Below are 20,320 nucleotides of genomic sequence, written 5' to 3' on the forward strand. Positions count from 1 at the left end.
CAGCGCACCCACGCCAACACAAGCGGCAAAGGTAGGCATGGGGGTGTGTGGAGGAGGCAGGAGGGAGGTGCTGCAGCCAATGAACCTGTGTTCATTGGAATTGCGCCCTAAGTTTCAGAACTGAGCCTTGGCACTGAAAATTGGTATTAGGGTGTGTTTCGCTGAGACTTAGTACAAACTAACCCCTGCCTCCTATCAGCATTACTAATGGCCAGTATTGGAAGCAGAAATGGATGGACTATAAACATACAATTGTGGTCATCCTCTTGCAGAATGGACTACACATCTTAAACACTGGCAGGCAATTTAAAGAATTATGGGTAGAGAAGGATTAGTGATATGGACACTAATAATAGACATTTTCCAGTAGACAACTACACTATTGCTGCGACCACTCTTCACACAGACCTATGTGATGTGCTACTTCTGCCTGCTGGATGAGGATCACTGTTTCCCAGCAGCTCTGGCTAGTTGTCTGAGACAGTGTTGCCTACCAATAACAAGCTCTAGCTGGGTTGGTATCACATAAGTGAATTAGGAGCTGTGTAGTCTCCTTAAGAGAAAGCAAGTGCACGGAATAAAGGCCTTTAGACTTCAGTACGGTATGTCAGAAATGGACTACCCTATTAGAACAGATTCCTTTTTAAATCTTTCTAATCTATACGGAGACCAGGATTAACCTTTGCTTCCTTAAAATGTTCATTTAACAATGAAACATCCTGCTCTGGCTTGATAAGAGCTATATTAGTAGCTGGAGGTCATTTTACAGTATTGGAAACTTTGAATGTCTCTCTCTCTCTGAGGACCACTGGGTCAAGGGCATGCTTTATCTCTGGGCTAAAGAAGAAATTGCCTAAAACTTGAAGCCTGTATTTGCAGAACTTTCTGTATCTCTTTGGGCACTAATGCATCTAGTAGCTCACCCCTTATGCAGCCTTCCTGCCAACTTGCCAGGTTTTTTTCCTCCATCCTATCTTTATCTCATGTCACCAGCTCCAAATTGGTGTTTTCCTTTCCCAACTTAGCTGAACACCCCCCCCCCCCCACTGCAGCCTTTTAGATGTTTCTTTGCTCTTCATTCAATGAGCTGATGTGGATATATGGGAAGGAAAGTACATTGTTACTGATTGCTGCATCATTAAAAACCTTTTTATAATAACCCGCCTCCGATATGGAGCTGGTCACTACCACATGTAGGATCCTGAACTAAGGCTGCAATCCCATACACATGTGTAGGCTTGTACTGTCAGTCTTGCATGGTGCCTGCTCCAACTGGAATAATTTCAGCAAGGCTCCTTTGCTTACTTTATCAGTAAAGTTTCCAGCCAGAAGCAATGTTGCTTTAGGGAACATGACCATCTGAGCATATCGGACAGATCTGAATCAATATGAGAAGTGGTAAAGGTGTCTTTATCCTGCTGTGCGATTGTGGTGAAGATTCATTTTCCTTTCCCTTTGATGCTGATGTTTACAGCCTTTAAAAAGCATATGTTGCCATCAGGGAGCACACCTGATTCAGGCCTTGTTACAATACAGACTAATGTACAGTATTTGGAAATGGATTAGTTCACTCCATGTATGTGCATGTGTGAGACAACCCTTTCCAATGCCCCTTTCACAACAAGCCTGAAGTGAAACTGTTTAATGAACCCTAAACTGAGGAGACTGCCATGAATGCCAGATGCTGGCCTGTTGCTTACGGTGGGAGGCTGTATCTGTTCATTTTTCTGGGGAGGGTGCGTGTAACTGAAATATACTATTTCCTAGTTCAGGACCCTCACTTCCTTTGGCCATCCCATTTTCAGGCAAGCAAGAAACAAACAAGATGTAACCTGATCTCATCCATGTTTACACAGAAGTAGAGCTTACTTCCAAATAACTGTGTATTGAATTGCAGCCTTAATATTCCCTCTGTGCAACTTGATCTAGCAATGTCTCTGATAGTCTAGACCTTTTCATCCCAACTGTATCCTGTCCTGGGTTCCTAGTGATTTTGCAATACAATCCCCATTTTGAGCGTTGTCTCCTGTTTGCAATCTCTTGCTCCTAAGAATGTCATAACTGTCCCTATTTGTCACAGCTGTTCTTTTGATTAAAGTAGGGGTGCTCATAAAAGGCAATTTTTTGTTAATGAACACTACACTGTGTCTTAAACAATAAAAATAAGATTTAAAAAACTACATTGTCTGCCAAGAACCACACTGAGCCTATGCTTTGTTGGCTGCCCCTTAAACTCATTGGAATCCACAGACTAAGAGCCCAAGCCTATGCATGTCTACTCAGAAGTAAGTCCCATTATAGTCAATGGGGCTTACTCCCAGGTAAGTGTGGAAAGGATTGCAGCCTAAGGGACCAATCCTATCCAGCTTTCCAGCGCTGGTGCAGCCATGCCAAGAGGGTATGCACTGCATCTTGTGGTGCAGGGGCAGACACAGAGGCCTTCTCAAGGTAAAGGAACATTTGTTCCCTTAATTTGGGGTTGCACTGTGGCAGCATTGGGCCCTTAAACACACCAAATTCTGCATGGGATTGGGCATGTGGTACAACTGACTAGACTACAACCAAAAGCAGAATTAATTAAATGTTCTTTTTCCACTTGTTTTAGGAATCTAGGGTTGCAGCTTTTTTAACCATAGTGCAGCAGAGTTAAATAAAACATCAGTTGTGCTTGCTGCACTGGCAGTGCAAAATTGGACCAAAGCAAAAAGTTTGCTACAGCTCCATGAATGCATGCACATCATGTAATTAATATATGGCTCTGAATCTGCAGAGAGATTGGCATTTTTATTTTATAAGATTAGGGCTGCAATCTTATCCTCACTTTCCTGGGAGAAAGTTCCATTGAACACAATAGGACTTACTTCTGAGTAGACCTGCTTAGGATTGTGCCCTAAGACTGCAATCCTATACTGTTCACACTTTCCTGGGAGTTAAGCCCATTGAATGCAATGGGATTTACTTCTGAGTAGAAGTGCCTAGGATTGAGCTGCAAGAACCCTTCAGGACCAGGTGTACTAATATGTAGAAAAAAAATTAAACATTGTAAGCTGCCTTGTGCTTCTCCCAATGAAGAGGAGAAGGTAAGATAAAAATATTTTAAATAACTAGAGTGAGGTTCACTTAAGGTGGTGAACTTGAGGGTGGTCATTGAAGAGGTTGCCATCAGCCTTAATTTGGCCCTGATACAGAATTAATTGGGTTTCAAGAAGCATGTAGGAGTTTTTATATTCTTGTGAACCTGGTGCCTAGCTAAAATTAGAATATAATAAAGAAATATGATTTAGGGCACAATCCTAAGCAGGTCTACTCAGATGTAAGTCCTATTGTGTTCAATGGGATTTACTCCTAGGAAAGTGAGGTAAGGATTGCAGCCTAATACACACAACTGTGCTTACAGGGGCCTAGGTCCCTGCTCAAAGAAAGCTAGTATGTCAGAATCCTTCCTCCCTGATATTTTAGTTTTCCACATGATGATAATTGTTGGTATAGAGAAACACTCGGTCAGGTGAGCCCCCACTGGAAACCTGAACAGCACAGATGCAGGTTGACCACTGAACAGAAAACTAGCCCAATAGATACCTAATTTTACTCCATCTGTGATTTTACTCCATTTTTCTCCTTTGCAGTTGTCATCTATTTTTTCCCCACAACACTGCTATACTGGACTGAATATAGAACCTATGGTTACAATTTGTGGTTATTTTACCCATAGCTACAGACAGTTCCAGTCTAGCAGCTTATAGGTGACAGGTTTTGCTGTGTGCCTAGAGTATAGAAAGCATCAGTCATACCACTTGTTGCATAAACATGGCTGTAATAATACTATGATTGCCTGAGGACCAGGAAATCACAGTAACCATAGTAGAAAGAAAGAATGTTTGGTTGAGTAAATAATGCTGCCTTCCAAGATCATGCACTACAAGGGCATGTGCAGTCTGGGTCTATGCTTTGACCAGCTCTGTGCATTTCAAGAACCATCCAGTCAGCATGGCAAGAGCTGGTATATCCAACAGGACAGGCAGAGAAGTTGGCTAAGGCCATCCTGAAATAGAAAGCAACACCTGAATCCTACAGAATGGGATGCTGAGGGTTCCCTTCATTATGAACTCAAGAGGTTAAGATTCACCCCATTCTCAATAAATGAGTATGGGGGGGGAAGCAACCAGCAATCATAGGAATTTTGTTTTGAAAATATCTAAGCAACGTGTGTGCAGTGGTGTAGCTGGGTGTAGCAGGTGGGGACACCTGCCCTGGGCACCACTTGAAAGGGGGGTGCCGGGCATGGACTTACCCATATTCTACTGATGGTACGTTTCTGCGCCACAGCCAACGGTACATTTTTGCACCAGTTTCAGGGAGCTCCAAAAAGAGGTGCAGAAAAAATTCAAGGTGTTATCCTTATCTAAATCATAGTCAGAAGCTGACTTCACCCAAGAAAATCTCAAAAAGAAAAACAAAACAAGGTTTTACTGAGCACACAAATTACACGGTGGGACAGGGCTGGCTTCCCACCCCATGATCTCCCCTTCTCCCATGATCTTCCCCTTTGCAAAGGGGGAGGGGTGAAATGGAATGGGGGAGGGTGGTGACTGGTGAGCAGAATGGGGGCAGGGAGGGGCAAAGCAGGATGAGAGGGTGGAGACAGCAGGACAAATATTTGGAGCCCAGGTCTACGTACCTGTATGGCATTGGCAGCTAGATACAGTAATATGGAAAACCAAGCACGCTCCTAAGTTTCTGTAAATATAGAAAATCATACAGAAAATTAGCAGGATCATATTAGGCTCACACTAGAATGGAAAGTGTCCTGTGTGTACCAAAACATGCTTCTACAGCAGCTGTAGTCTTGAAATTGAATTCCTATACACTCCTTCATGGTAGCAGATCCACAAGCCAAAGACCTACTGTAACAGTCCAGTTTCCTCCCAGATTTGACACTGTGTTAAGGAGTAACATGTATGCATTCCTTGACCCAGCGTATATGGCTTGCCAGTAGCTAAAGTAGCTGCAGTAGTACGCTCATGGTAGTATCCTCAGCATCCCAGGTGGGCAACAAGTCTGAATAGATAGGAAAATGTAAGATCCCAGAAAATTTCTGGGCCCTCTCCTTTGGTTCCTGGGCCCCCTTTAAGACCCTGGGCCAAGGTACAAATAAGCCCCTTTACCCCCCCCCCTGTGTGCCTCCTTCCCCTCCTAGCAAACCTCAGGTCAGCTGTTCAAATGGCCTTGCTCTTCCATATCTCCTTCAGCTGTGACTGTGGCATGATTGTTTTCCACCGAGTGGACCAGCCACAGACCAGGCTGCAGCGGGTTTTCCGTGAAGACGACCAGAACAACAGGAGTAAGTGCTGCAAGTTAACCAGTTGGAGTTCAAGTCAACCAACTGATCTAAGCCCAGTTTGGATTAAAGTTGCATTGCATTGCCAAAGAAAGACCCCAGCTTATAGGAAGGTGGCTGAGATGCTCACAGGGGCACTTGTGGTGCAGGAGTGGGTCCAGTGTTTGTGCTTGGGGGGCCATGAGCACTACCTTACTCCACAGCCCAGGTCAACCAGGTGGGTAGACCTGGGCTCCTGGTTGAACTTTGGCCTCTGCGGCCAAAGTTTGCTGAGCAGGTAGACCTGGGCTCCCACCTGGACCTGGAGCCCATATCTACCTGCCGACTACACCTGGGCTCCCATTCTGACTCTGCCCTCTGGAGCCGCCTCTTCCAGGCAGGTAGACCTGGGCTCCTGGCTGTGTTTGGGGGCTCCCCACCCCCAGTTGGGGCAGCTACACACCCATCCCCCCACGCATGTGTGGGGAGAGACCCAGTCCTTCCCCTGCGCTCACAACCTACCCACGTTCTTCTTTTTCCCTTGAGCGGTCAACCTAACATATCCCGCCGACAGAAGGACAACAGGATAAGCCAATAAGGAATCGACCCGTCCAGACGCTGGCCAATCAAGTCGCAGAGGAAAGCGGAGGCGGGCGCTTCTCGCACTCCTCCCTCACACTAGGTCAGCGCGTGGGTGCAACCACCGCTGGTTGCTAGCGGCGCTCTCCTCCCCCGCCCCTTGTCGCGGGCGCAAGAGGGGATGGGGGAGAGCGGGAATTTCCCATGATGCTCTGGGCGGGCGGGGGTGTGCGCCTGAGGTGGAGAGAAGAGTGACCCCTGCGAAGGGTTAGGCGGGCCGGCCCCGGGAACAAAGCCGGGCCGCGGAGCCGGAGTGGGCCTCGGCTGCAGTCCCCAGAGAAGCACAGGGCTCCCTCGTCGTCTGGACGCCTCGAGGAGGGGGCGGGAGTGGGGAGAAGAGGAGGACCCCGTGGGGCGCCCGGCTGAGGTACGTGGGGGGGCGGAGAGCCCAGCCCCCCGCCTTCCCCCAGGAGTGGGCCATGGGGGGAAGAGCCACCAGCTTCCCCAGTTCGTGGGTGCTCTTTGCAGGCTGCAGTCCTCTCCACACTCTCCTGGGAGGAAGCCCCACTGACTATACTGAGTAGACATGCAGAGGCTCGGGCTCTGGGGCTGCAGTCCCAGCCACACTTTCCTGGGAGGAAGCCCCACTGCCTAGAATGAGATGTAGTTTGAGTAGACGTGTAGGACTGGGCTCTGGAGCTGCAATCCTGCCGCGCTTTCCTGGGAGTAAGCCCCATTGACTTACCCCTGAGTAGACATGCAGAGGATTGGGCTCTCAAATAGCTGCACGTTGGCACCAGGATATTGCCAAGATCTTCTCTCGCCCTGTGTACCAGTTCAGCCATTGCAGAGCCCCATCACTTAAGGCTGAGGAGAGTGGCAGCAGTCTTTTAGCTGCATCTTTGCATAAGAAGGTAAGAACAGCCCCGCTGGATCAGGCCAAAGGCCTATCTAGTCCAGCTTCTTGTATCTCACAGTGGTCCACCATTGCAGCTGTTGGGGAAGCACTAGTTGCCTTGATATGAAGCCGTCTTCATCTTGGAATGCCTTTCCAATCCAGGGCATAGAGAAATCTGGTGAAATAAGCAACTGTATTCCTCCCTGCCCCCTTTTTAATCTTTTTGGCAACTGAGAACCCGATCCTATGCATGTCTGCTCAGAAGTAAGTCCTGCTGTAGTCAATGGGGCTTACTCCCAGTTAAGGTTGCAGCCTGAGAAAGGTAAGACCTGCTTCCATTTTTATCTATCTGGTATGCTTTCTTTGAACTATTCTGCTATTAAGAAATTGCTATCGGCTAGTTTGGATGTTGCTGAAAAGAAATAATGCTCATTGTTTAACATGGTGCATCAGTCATGCCCTCAAAATAGGATTAGAAATGTTACTCTTTTTGATAAGGCTAGTGCAGTGGTTCCCAACCTGGGTTATGTGTACCCCCAGGGGTGCTTGCCACAACCTTCAGGGGTACTCAAAAAAGAATTGAATAATGGTGGAAAAAAGCAGGTCTGTATTAGAATGCCTTGCAGAGCTGGCAAAGCAGAAAGGAAGGCAGCTAGCCCACTGCAAAAGCCCCAGCAGCTGTTAATTTTTGGTGACCAAATTGTGTATTATCAGATATGGATCAATAGTTGAAGACAAAGATACATGTAATCCCTGAAATCAGATTTGATCCCTATGAGGGGGCCCCCTTTCATCGGCTTGCTTGTTAATGCTGTTTTAGTGGCAGGCCCTGGAAAGGCCATTGCTACTTCTGAGGGTATGAGAATCAGACTACTTGTAATTTTTATTTTTTTAATTTTTTTAATTGAAAACTGAATAATACAAAAAACAGATGAACACAATAGTAATCACACTTTAAAATCTCTATCAAGCTTAACAAGTGAATAGTTTTTTTTACTGTTTTTTAATGCAAAATGAGACCTGAAATAGAAAGAAAATGAAATGAAATTGTGTTCCTGTTCCTACTGAGGAGGGAAGATTGTAATGGTTAATGGTGTGTGTGATAATTTTTATAATTTATATAAGAGAGCCTCTTTAAATTTAGGTAAATTCTCCTAACCATTTTCTCGCAGATGCTACTACAGTGGCTCCCAACCTTTACACAAAGGTTGGGGAACCTCTGAGTCATTGTGAGCTGTGATGGTGATGTGATGGTGAGATGTGATGGGGGGGCGGCGGCGGCGGCGGCAGCAGCAGCAGCAGTTTGGCAGCAATGGTACTTCCAAGCTTGTACCACCACCACAGACCGATTAAAAAAGGGGGGTCTTGGACTTACCTGGTGGCAGTGCCTGGAAGCACTGCAAAGCTCAGATTCTCACTGTCATTATACATTATTTTTATAATGTATTTTAAAATTAATTTTCCACATTATAATCCAAAAAGGCTGTCAGAGCAGCTTACAAAAGATACTCAAAATGCAATAACATTAAGGAGATGGAAGAGACTTTTAGGTGATGGTTCAAACCTGCAATACAATTTTTCTGGAATCCTAGTTTTTGAACCAGCTCAAAAGTTCATCAGAGAGGCACCAAATAAGTTAAGAGATAGTGCCCTGAAATGGTGCCCTGAAACTAAGGGCCAAACTACATGTGCTTGATTTTACTTTCAGTGTAACAACTGCCAGGACCACAATTTGGATTGGGACGACAGGACAGAGGTAGTGGTATTTATTCTTTTACCTCTGTGCTCTTTTGTTATGGAGAATTACATCCTCAAAGCTATGGAAGTGCCATTGTAGCAAATTGCATTTTCAGAGTTATGTAGCCTTACCTTCATGTTGTGGTCCTGATCTTGAACAATGATTTTATGTAGCTGCTACGCAGAAGTGAATGTAAGCCTCTAGCTACATTGTAACATTCTACAAATATACATTCGTATATTTATATTTAGTTTGGTTTTAACTGAAAATAAGGGTGCACTTTGTGTTTTAGCTTTTAGGTGTCTTTCATCTTCCTCGTTTATCATATAACACTGAATTTATGTAACCCGTGCTGTAGTTTTGCAGTTGTCATTGTGTCCTAATTGTGGCCTTGACTCCAGAGAGGAGTTTATACTGTATATTTGTAATCCAACTATGTGATTGTTTGATAAAATAGCTATGTGCTGCCTAGTTACTGGTGTCTCTGGTATTACTGGTGTCTCTGGTATTACTGTGGTGAGACTGTGGTTTCCATGGAGAGTTTCTTGTTTAGCTTTCCTGGGCCAAGATATTTGCAAGTGAGAATGCTTGTAGGCAAAGTGGAATGTGGACAATTAGTTACTGTTCAGAAGACAAAGCAAAGGGTAACTTCTCCATAGAATGAGAAGTAATAGTGCCTTCTATAGTGTAATTCTATAAAACAGTATTTCAGAAGAACTGAACTTGCCAGGAGATCTGGAGAGTGGGAGGCTATTGTAGGCTAAATTGACAGAATTTTGTACCTGTTTAGCCTTCAGTGTGGAAGAGTGCATAGCCTTAAGTTACCATATCTTTTTCTGAAAAACTCAGTGAAAGGCTCAGTGAAATTGACATAGGCCAGGATTGGAGATGTCAGATGTAAAAAGTTTGGGGGGTGAGGGAGGAGGAGACAGTGCATTTTTTTTCTGACTTGTGGTATCTTGCTTAGAGATCTTGAAATATAAAGGTGATATTCCTGTAAAATGAGGATGACTTGTTCAGCATGGGAACAGTTTGGCAAACCAAATGAAATGCAGGCGTTGCACAGTCTCCCATCTTACTTTTTTAAAACTGAAAAGTGGGTGAGGGAGGAGATTGCCAGTTTTAGGAGAAGGCTGGAGGAAGGGGTTACATAATGATATGTGCACCCCCCGCCCATTTATATCACCAGCTCCAAACGGATTTTCTTCATGCAGAAAAGCAATCATGGGAACCCTGTTCCCCCCTCCCCACCATGTAGGAAAGGAGGTTGTGAGACTGTTTAATCAGAAAAATGTCAGAGAGAAAGAGTGCTTGTTAAGCAGTCTTAATGTTCTTCCACTCTTAATCGGTGTCTAATGTTTTTTATATGCTTTTAAAACTTCCTAGGACAGCGTTTGTCAACATTATTCCCCTACTATACCACTTTGCACGATACACCTCTTGAAAGTACTACCAGAAGTAACTGGTGATTATGTCATCACCAGTTATTTCTGGATTGGAAGGCCAGATACAATGCAGTAAACATAGGTAAGAAACTTAAAACAGGTGAGAAGGCTTTTTAAGTCTGCAAAAAGTGCACACTGGAGCTCTGCCTGCCAAGCCTCCTGCTTGTCATGTTGCATTGCTGGTCTTGCTACCAGGCAGCAGAGGTCTGGAGTTCCCATGCGTACCACCAGACACCACCTCAGGTACCACCAGTGGTTTGAGCACCACTGGTTGTAAAATGCCACCCTAGGAAACTGTTCATATCTCCTCCATATCATTTGTTTTTGACCTCTAGATATAACATATGATACAGGTTTTTTCACAGGATGTGTGCAGCTGTTGTTGCACTCAATCCTGATTATTAGTACTCAGTTTTTCTGTTGCAGAGAATAAGTTGCTAAACACTTGGATTACTAAATCAGATTGCTTGGAAATTGCAATTCTTTGTTTAACATGCACTTTTTGGTGATGCACGTGCGGAATGTAATAGTGTCACTGGCACCTTCTGGTACTGCCTGTGATAATACTAGCAACTGGTAATATGTATTCTAAAACAAGTGCTTGCAGGAGCCATCTCTATTTCCTTTCACCCTAAACAGGTAATATGTTAAGGCGGTGTTTCTCAAACTGTGGGTTGGGACCAATTTCAGATGGGTCCCCATTCATTCCAATATTTAATTTTTAATTTATTAGACTTGATGCTGCCATGGTATGTGACTGTATTTTGGGAAATCTGTACTTTGAACAGGCTACTATGTATATGCTCTTAACAATGATAGTAAATAGTATTGACTCCTGGGTAAGTGTGAGTAAGATTGCAGCCAGGATTGTTAAAAATGTTCCTGCCTGATGATGTCACTTCCAGTCATGATATTACTTCCGGTGGGTCCTGACAGATTCTCATTCTAAAAAGTGGGTCCCAGTGCTAAACGTTCGAGAATCACTGTGTTAAGGGATCTCTGAGTCCAACATAGTTGTGTACCCAGAATCTCAACCACTTTTATTTGGAAAGAAGAGCAGTGGACATTGTAATCTATATAATTATTCCCTCCTAGATTTAGATTTAGCAAGGATGAGGAAGGTTGAATTTCTTCAGACAGTAAAGCATTTCCACCAAGTCTTCATTCCTTATATCAAGGGGTTTAGCTAAAGTGTTTTTTTAAAGAAGACAGTCTAAGACAGAAGATTTTGATTTATATGTAGCAAATGCTAGGTTCCTTCTCTTACAAAAGTCGGATATAATATTTCTTACAATTAAATCAAACATTCTTACTGGAGGGGATAGAGATAACGGACAAGTGTGAAGTGCTGTGAAAATGTTCAATGCCTGAGTCCCTGGAAGACTGACCTCAGAGCCCTTATATTTTCAGAAACTTGTTGGTTATTTTCTTTTCATTTTTAATATTAGCAAGATTTTTGCTTTTATTTTTAAGCAAGCTAGGATCCTCAGAAATTCAGTGGAAACCTTAGATACCATACCTTTAGCAACTGTTACCCTGCACATGCCTGATCTTGTCTGATCTCAGAAGCTAAGCAGGGTCAGGCCTGGTTAGTACTTGGATGGGAGACTGCCTGGGAATACCTGGTGCTGTAGGCTTATACCATAGTCTTTCGAGATTGAAGGTTGCCAACCATTTAGATACCATGCTGGAATTTCTGCATCTCAGGACAGATGTGCATGTAATAAGCCAGGGTCACTCACTGTTATTATTCACAATGTCATTTCTGTTCCCTTTGTTCAAGGAGCTGTCCTTGTTCTTCAGTTTACAATGAAGAGTGCCCGTGGTAGCAGCTCCTCCTTTCAGGGTGTTGGTGCCAGTGCTGTGGATCTCAGCCTTACAGGTCTGTCAATGCAAGTACTTCAGCGCCCAAGCAGTGCCTCCCCAGGCAAGCACATTGCACGCTCCATCTCTGTCATCACTGAAAACAAACCGAAGAGGAATATCCTAGTGAGTACTGGGGAAGGGACAGAATATTTGCTGCTGTTCACTATGCTCTTGATAAAGGTTTTTTGTTTTAAGCATCAGCCTTTAATTTGGTTTCATGTACTATGCATTCTATTTATTCTTTTCCCATATGAGATTATCCCAAGAAAAATTGTTACTATTTTATAACACAAGAAACTTAAGAATGCTACAAAATAGCAGCATCTCTCCATAGAGGGTTTTCTGTGTGTGTTTGTCTGGAACCCAGGGAACTTGGAAGGCATTGTATTGGGTCACAACAATGTGCTGAGATTCAGCCATTCACTTCCTACGGGCGGTGAGCCTCTGGCTATGTGGAAGTAGCCTGGAAGACTGTATACAGGTGGGGCCTCCATGTCCACGGATCTGGCTCAACGTGGGTCCTGAAGATCTATGTGGAGTCAGACTTGACCCCACCTGAGCCCTTTGGAGGGAACTGGGGCTGGGCTCCGGTCCCCATTGGAGGGCTTTCTGAAGCCCGCAGAGACAGCACGTGTCTGCCTGCTGCCTCTGCGGACTTCAGAATGGCCTGTGGAGGTGAAAAATTGCCACTTCCAGTTTCCCTCAGGAAACTAGAAATCAGTGATAGTCCTGGGCTTTTTTACCAGCCCCCTGACCCTGAAGTAATTGCGGTGATGTCATTACGTCACTGCAATTGCTTCCGGAATTGTACTGGGATTACAAACCTACTCCTGACACGATTCTGCACTGCTCTGGCCTTCCCCCCCTTCTCCTCCAAGGAGACAAAAGATACAGCCCAGAGTGGCACGAAATTGTGCTCAGAGTGACTGCCATTCCAGGCATGATGTTGATCTGGGCAGCGTCTTTGATCTCCTCCAAGGAGATGAAAGACACATCCCAGAATCATGGCTGGAGAGGCAGCCTCTTTAGGCCACCCCTCCTCTCCACCTATAAGGAAGAGGAGGGAGTGCAGACCAGTCCGGTGCTGAATCACGGCCAGAGAGGCAGCAACTCACTGTCTCTTCGGCCACGATTCTGGGCCGCCCCTTCAGGGTTTTTTAAAAAATAGGAAGCACTGAAACTACTGCCTACTTTCACTTAAAAAAAAAAAGATCAACTGGTGGGGGGGCAAGAGACTGGTGGCATTACTCCCCCCAGCGGAGTAATTCCCAAGGCATTTTCCCCCATTGCTCCACTAGGTATGCCACTGCTGGAAATGGTGTGTTTTTTTTTGCCTCCACATGGGCCATTTTGAAGCCTGCAGAGGCAGCAGGCAGACACAGGCTGCCTCTGCGGGCTTCAGAAAGCCCTCTGGTGGGGACCGGAACACAGCTCTAGTCCTCTTTGGAGGGTTTAAAGGGGCCAATCACGGATTTGATTATCCATGAATTTCAGCATCTGCAGAGGAAGAAATGAAATGTGTATATTGAAGCTAGCTCTTTCGAGCTGAGATGTGTAGAGATCGCTAGTTTTCCATCAACCCTTGTTCTATATGTTCAGATTATCAAGGTAGCTTTGAATATCATTAACTTTAATCTAGACAGGACAGGATTCATTCCTAACTGTATAGTTCAAGTTATTCTGAAGAGTATAGCAATCTGATTGATTATGGGGAAAAAAGCAATTTTAATAATGAATCGGATATATATGAGATTAGCTGTATGTTTTTGTACTGAATAGTCACTAGTGTCTTATGTTTGACATATTTCCTCTTTTATGTACTGATATAAATGTATGTTTTACAAACATAAAGGATGCAAAAGCTAGTAACTAATCAGCATCACCAAATGCATCCTTTAATCAGCCTTTAAGAGGTACGGCTCTTCTAGGTGCTGGTCTTGACCTTTAAAGCCCTATACTGCTCTGGGCCAGGGTATCTTAGAGATCGCCTACTTCTGCACAATCCGGCTCGTCCTCTTAGGTCATCAGAGAAGGCCTTTTTACAAGTGCCGCCGCCTAAGGAGGTACGTGGGGCAGCGGCAAGAAATAGGGCCTTCTCAGTAGTGGCACCAATGTTATGGAACTCCCTTCCCCTTGACTTAAGAATGGCTCCCTTTTGAGACCTTTCAGCGAGGCCTGAAGACCCTTCTGTTTAAACAAGCTTTCTGAGTTCATGGCCTTTTTAACATCTTTCTATATCTTTTAGTATTTTTACAGGCCTGTTTCCTCTATGATCTGCTGCTTTACGCTCTTTTTATCTGCCTTTTTATCTGACTACTGTTTTTATGATATCTGTTAATGTGTTTTTAATATGTTTTTTTATCTGTTTGTTAAATTATGTTTTTGATTTGTTTTTAACATGTTGTAAGCTGCCCTGGGTCCTTTTTAGGGAGAAGGGCGGGGTATAAATAAAGTTTATTATTATTATAATTATATTATATTATATAATGTCCAGGTGCTAGATTATCCTAGGATGGATGCAGATGGTAGTGCTTTTGGTATTTGTGAGAAGAAGGTTTTTTGTTCTCACCATTGTTTCAGAACAAATTTTGTTCCATGTGAGCTAGCCCTATGATACTGAGTATTTCATAGACAACATTGTTGGTGTGCTTACCCCCAGGAAGATGCAGGGTTTGCTACCTCCAGAGCCATGAATAATTTGCGAAGATCCAACAGCACAACTCAGGTTAACCAGCAGGTGAATGGTGCTTTCAGGTAAGTTTCAGGAACAAACAGAATATCTGAAAAAAAATACCATTAAAATTTTAGCTGATCAAAAGAATTTATTGGAAAATACAATTACTATAAATGAAATAACAGATGTGATTAAAAGGCAAAAACTCCAAAAAATGCCAGGCCCTGATGGATTACCAGCCGAATATTATAAGAAATTTGTAGAAGTATTGTTGTTGCCACTCAAAAAAGTGATTGATGACATATGGGAGACTGGAGAAATACCAAACTCATGGAAGGAAGGGACATACCAATAGGCTGTCACGCATTCCTGTTTTATGATAAAGTCAAACAGCATGGACATTTTAGACATTTTAAGATCTTTAATTTGGATATGGGAACAGATAAAATACAAGATATGCTCTAAATTACCCAGATGGATAAAACTGCTTGAAATAGCAACTAATCTGAACTATATTTAAAAAGACCAAAATAAATCATACAGCGATCTGCTGAATATTAAAGGACAGACCCTAAGTAAGCCTCAGTTAGAAGAGAAAGGAATAAAATTGGACTGGTGGAATGAAATGCAAATAAGAACAAGATTACGAGAAGACCAAAAAATAGGTTTTTATGAAGAAAATATAAGTTTTGATAAAATGTTTTTGATTGATGAGGGGAAGTGTATAAAAAATGTACAATTTTCTCCTTGAGATAAGAATGGAGGATGAAACAGTTAAAGATGCAATGGTGCACTGGGCAAAACATTTTAGATATAATATATCGATGGATGACTGGTAGCAAATTTGGAATATAAATATTAAGATGACTAAAGCAGTGTCTTTTAAAGAGAATTTATATAAAATGTTTTATAGATGGTATCTAACTCCAGAGAAATTAGCAAAAATGTATTCTGTGCCATCAAATAAGTGTTGGACATGTAAAGAGGTTGAAGGAACCTTTTATCATATGTGGTGGTCACGTGAAAAAGCAAAAAAATACTGGAAAATGATACATAAATTGTTGCAAAAGATATTGAATTGTGTATTACCATTCAAACCAGAAATATTCCTCCTAAATGTGACATCAGAAATTAAAGACCAATGTAAGAAATACCTTATTGTACATATTTCTACAGCGGCAAGAATATTGTTTGTGCAAAAATGGAAATCTACAGACTAGAGAAAATTTAATAGACAAAATTTATGAAATAGCAGAAATGGAAGTTTTAACAGAAAGAATGAAAGAGATTTAGGTAGAGTAAGAAAATATTGGAAGCCTTTCTATGACTGGATAGATAATTTTAGTTAAACAATATTGAGTGTTTCGATAAATCAAAATTTTTATACTGATAAATATGATAGCCTTCGTATTGATGATTATTGTGTTTTTTCAGTTGTTTTGATTGCTTTTTTTTTGGGGGGGGGGGAATGATGCATGTTGTAATTTAGGGCCAATACCCTCATGTGTAACCTGTAGTACCAGCCCCAAGTATAACCCATTTTCCTTACCTGTACCTGTAATAAATAAATAAAATATTTAATTAAAAAAATAAAATTAAATAAATTCCTTGTTGAAAAGCAGAAGGGCATCTAACTAGCACATAGAACCTAACAGCCCAGTTTGCTTGTGTTTGTCTATCAAAGCTTTTTGGGGAATCTCTAGTCCAGGAGTGTCAAACTCGTTTTGTATCGAGGGCAGAATGGCATTCATGATGCCTGCTGAGGGCCGGAAGTGATGTTGTTAGGCAGGAAGTGATGTCATTAAACAACTCATAACCAAAAATAAGCACTTCTCACTTAGGAATTCATGACAGAAGAGAAAACACGCAAATATTTGTCTTATTTCAAGATATGGCCCAATTTTCTCACTTAGGAATTCATGACAGAAGAGAAAACGCGCAAATATTTATCTTATTTCAAGATATGGCCCAAGATAGGGCAGGAGGTCTGGTCTGGGCAGGAGGTCTGGTCTAGAGGGTAGAGCCTCCGTTTGCCTGAAGATAACATCCGAAGGTCACCAGTTCGAGGCCACTGGCACCGGTGAACGGCGAGACCTTGAAGCAGCTGACAAGCCGAGCCAAGTTATGCTGAGTTATTCCACCTGCTCTTTGGCCACTTTCAGCCTGTGCAGGAGGAAAATGGAGGCCAGAATGTGATACCAGACCATAAAGGATCCATCTGAAATGTTGTGGTTCTTGAAAGACAGAACCTTCTTCAATTGTAAAAATCCCTATTGGGATTTAGTATAGCCTGCCTATGTAAACCGCCTTGAATTAAGTCTGAGGAGAAATCTGATGACCAAGAAAGGCGGTATATAAATACCTGTATTATTATTATTATTATTATTATTATTATTATTTTTGTGAGGGCTGCCCTTTTAGCAGTAACACCTCAGCACTGCTCAGCAGCTGAGAGCCACATAAAAAGTTTCCATGGGCCACATCTGGCCCCCGGGCCTTATGTTTGACACCCTTGCTCTAGTCTTTCTTCAGATTGAGAAACAAACCTGAGACAAATGAATGGAAATTAATAATTAATAATGTTAGCCAATTTGCACAGCACATTGGATGGATGTCTTCTGGAAATTGTTCAAGTATTCTTCTATATGTAGTCATTCATAATTTAGGATTAATCTGGTGATTTTGCATTTCAGCAGTGCAGAGCATCATAGCGATTTCCTGACTTTCTTCGATAGCAGCTCAGGTGGAAGAAAGAAGCTAGCAAGTCTGAGCAAAGTCTCCCCAGAAAAGAAAACCACATGGAATATCCTGGTAAGGGCATGACAATATCAGGAACAGCATGTGTCCGTTCAACTTCAGATCAATGGAGTTTGTATGTATTTTATTATATGCATAGAAGTATAACTTGCTTGGTTATCGGAAGGGATTGAAACCTTTTCTCCGCTATTGTGTATGTCATGGGAAAATGGCATTTCCCCTGCATTCAAACAGTAGTCTTCTGTCACTGGGGAAAGTTTCTCTGTAGCTGTCATACTTATTGCATTGATTTGTACTGTGTAGGTGTGGTTGTGCCCAATGGGCAATTGTTGCCTAGTGCTGGAGAGGAGCATATAGGAATATATCTACTCTTAAAATTATAGTATGGGGGGGTGTTATCCTCTGAAGCAAGACCACTGCCATCCCTGTTCTTGGCAATATGAAGAGATTCTCCACAGAGGCACTGAATGTTGGCCCAGCAGTAAGAGCAAGACTCATGGTGGTGGTGTCCTCATCTGAAAAGTCCCTTGTTCTGTAGCCAAGCAGCAGTTTCCAGCACAACTGATCTAGTTCTCTAACAATAAACCAGAAGTGGGGAAGAAAAGGTACTTCCAATGAGGGGGTGCCAGTTGGGGGAGTGAGGGAGGTGTTATCACTCTTGTATGATCATCTATGCCTAATTGGACTAGCAGTGATCAGTGTGGGGGTAGATGGGTGAAGCACACTGAATTGATGCCCATGAAACTTTTTCCTAATGCAGAAGTATCCTTGGTTCTCCTCTGAAAAATCAAATGCAGCACAAACTAGTCGCCATTTTGAAAGTGCCATTAATAGGTCCAACCTTAGGTTTTGTCTCCTAACAAACTTCAGCTTCTGATATTAAGAAAACAAATGACTCTAATGAGAATCCTGGAGGGACTGAAATGGGTTCCCTATTTGAGAGGGGATAAGGATACTCATTGAAATGAGGAATGCGGTATCTGAAGATTTGCCACATAAACCAACATATTTTTCTCCCATACTTATTTCTGGTTACACTGTGCAGGATGAGCAACCCAGAACCTTTCCTGCCCCATCTAGCACCCGGGAAACCCCTGCAGGCATGCGGAAGAAAGAAATCTCTGTGCCACTTGCAGCCAACTTCACTGCCAATAACAGGTAATAAAAGTGTATTGACAACCAATTTTAACTTCTGATAAAAAAACTAAAGTTTGTGCGGTGTATGCTTTACAAAGAGACTGCAGTAGGATTTGTACCAGTAATATTTCTAGAATAGGTGAGGAAGGAGCAATATGTTTTGGATGACAGGAATTATTGGGACATGAGAGATGCTTGCAGTCTTATGTCTGCTACAATTCTACATCTTAAGTTGCGGGCCCAAAATAATTTTATTAGTTTCAGTTGTGCTATCGTATTTGTCAAAAAAGAACCTGTTTTTCGGGTGCTTTTCATTAGCCCCTCAAAATTTCATCTATTTTTGTCTGAGTCTCTTGGACACTAGAAGAAAGTATACAAAACCCCTTCAGGATTTGTTTTAATATTCTAGTGAATTGTGCAGTCCCCAAAGCCTACATAAGAACATAAGAACAGCCCCACTGGATCAGGCCATAGGCCCATCTAGTCCAGCTTCCTGTATCTCACAGCGGCCCACCAAATGCCCCAGGGAGCACACCAGATAACAAGAGACCTCATCCTGGTGCCCTCCCCTACATCTGGCATTCTGACTTAACCCATTTCTAAAATCAGGAGGTTGCGCATACACATCATGGCTTGTACCCCGTAATGGATTTTTCCTCCAGAAACTCGTCCAATCCCCTTTTAAAGGCGTCTAGGCTAGACGCCAGCACCACATCCTGTGGCAAGGAGTTCCACAGACCAACCACACGCTGAGTAAAGAAATATTTTCTTTTGTCTGTCCTAACCCGCCCAACACTCAATTTTAGTGGATGTCCCCTGGTTCTGGTATTATGTGAGAGTGTAAAGAGCATCTCCCTATCCACTCTGTCCATTCCCTGCATAATTTTGTATGTCTCAATCATGTCCCCCCTCAGGAGTCTCTTTTCTAGGCTGAAGAGGCCCAAACACCGTAGCCTTTCCTCATAAGGAAGGTGCCCCAGCCCCGTAATCATCTTAGTCGCTCTCTTTTGCACCTTTTCCATTTCCACTATGTCTTTTTTGAGATGCGGCGACCAGAACTGGACACAATACTCCAGGTGTGGCCTTACCATCCATTTGTACAACGGCATTATAATACTAGCCGTTTTGTTCTCAATACCCTTCCTAATGATCCCAAGCATAGAATTGGCCTTCTTCACTGCCGCAGCACATTGGGTCGACACTTTCATCGACCTGTCCACCACCACCCCAAGATCTCTCTCCTGATCTGTCACAGACAGCTCAGAACCCATCAGCCTATATCTAAAGTTTTGATTTTTTGCCCCAATGTGCATGACTTTACACTTACTGACATTGAAGCGCATCTGCCATTTTGCTGCCCATTCTGCCAGTCTGGAGAGATCCTTCTGGAGCTCCTCACAATCACTTCTGGTCTTTACCACTCGGAAAAGTTTGGTGTTGTCTGCAAACTTAGCCACTTCACTGCTCAACCCTGTCTCCAGGTCATTTATGAAGAGGTTGAAAAGCACCGGTCCCAGGACAGATCCTTGGGGCACACCGCTTTTCACCTCTCTCCATTGTGAAAATTGCCCATTGACACCCACTCTCTGCTTCCTGGCCTCCAACCAGGTCTCAATCCAGGAGAGGACCTGTCCTCTAATTCCCTGATTGTGGAGTTTTTTCAGTAGACTTTGGTGAGGGACCGTGTCAAATGCCTTCTGAAAGTCCAGACATATAATGTCCACGGGTTCTCCCGCATCCACATGCCTGTTGACCTTTTCAAAGAATTCTATAAGGTTTGTGAGGCAAGACTTACCCTTACAGAAGCCATGCTGACTCTCCCTCAGCAAGGCCTGTTCGTCTATGTATTTTGAGATCCTATCTTTGATGAGGCATTCCACCATCTTACCCGGTATGGATGTTAGGCTGA

General features: G+C 43.2%; 1 protein-coding gene and 1 pseudogene across 7 annotated transcripts in view; both read left to right on the forward strand.

The window, feature by feature from the left end:
- The first annotated feature begins 6,023 nt into the window (after positions 1–6,023).
- CEP131 (centrosomal protein 131) overlaps positions 6,024–20,320 on the forward strand; it is a 55,156-nt gene continuing 40,859 nt past the window's right edge. For 6 of the 7 annotated variants that reach the window (XM_066614453.1, XM_066614457.1, XM_066614459.1 and 3 more), the window contains exons 1-5: positions 6,024–6,323; positions 11,761–11,966; positions 14,503–14,597; positions 17,211–17,328; positions 18,320–18,432. In XM_066614453.1, coding sequence (XP_066470550.1) covers positions 11,787–11,966; positions 14,503–14,597; positions 17,211–17,328; positions 18,320–18,432 — 506 coding nt within the window. In that variant the 5' untranslated portion in view covers positions 6,024–6,323; positions 11,761–11,786. The remainder of the gene's footprint in view (positions 6,324–11,760; positions 11,967–14,502; positions 14,598–17,210; positions 17,329–18,319; positions 18,433–20,320) is intronic. The other variant, XM_066614454.1, reaches the window with a different exon arrangement.
- On the forward strand, positions 11,495–11,614 carry LOC136643236 (5S ribosomal RNA; annotated as a pseudogene).

Source organism: Tiliqua scincoides, chromosome 2, assembly GCF_035046505.1.
Source record: "Tiliqua scincoides isolate rTilSci1 chromosome 2, rTilSci1.hap2, whole genome shotgun sequence".
Taxonomy (NCBI): domain Eukaryota; kingdom Metazoa; phylum Chordata; class Lepidosauria; order Squamata; family Scincidae; genus Tiliqua; species Tiliqua scincoides.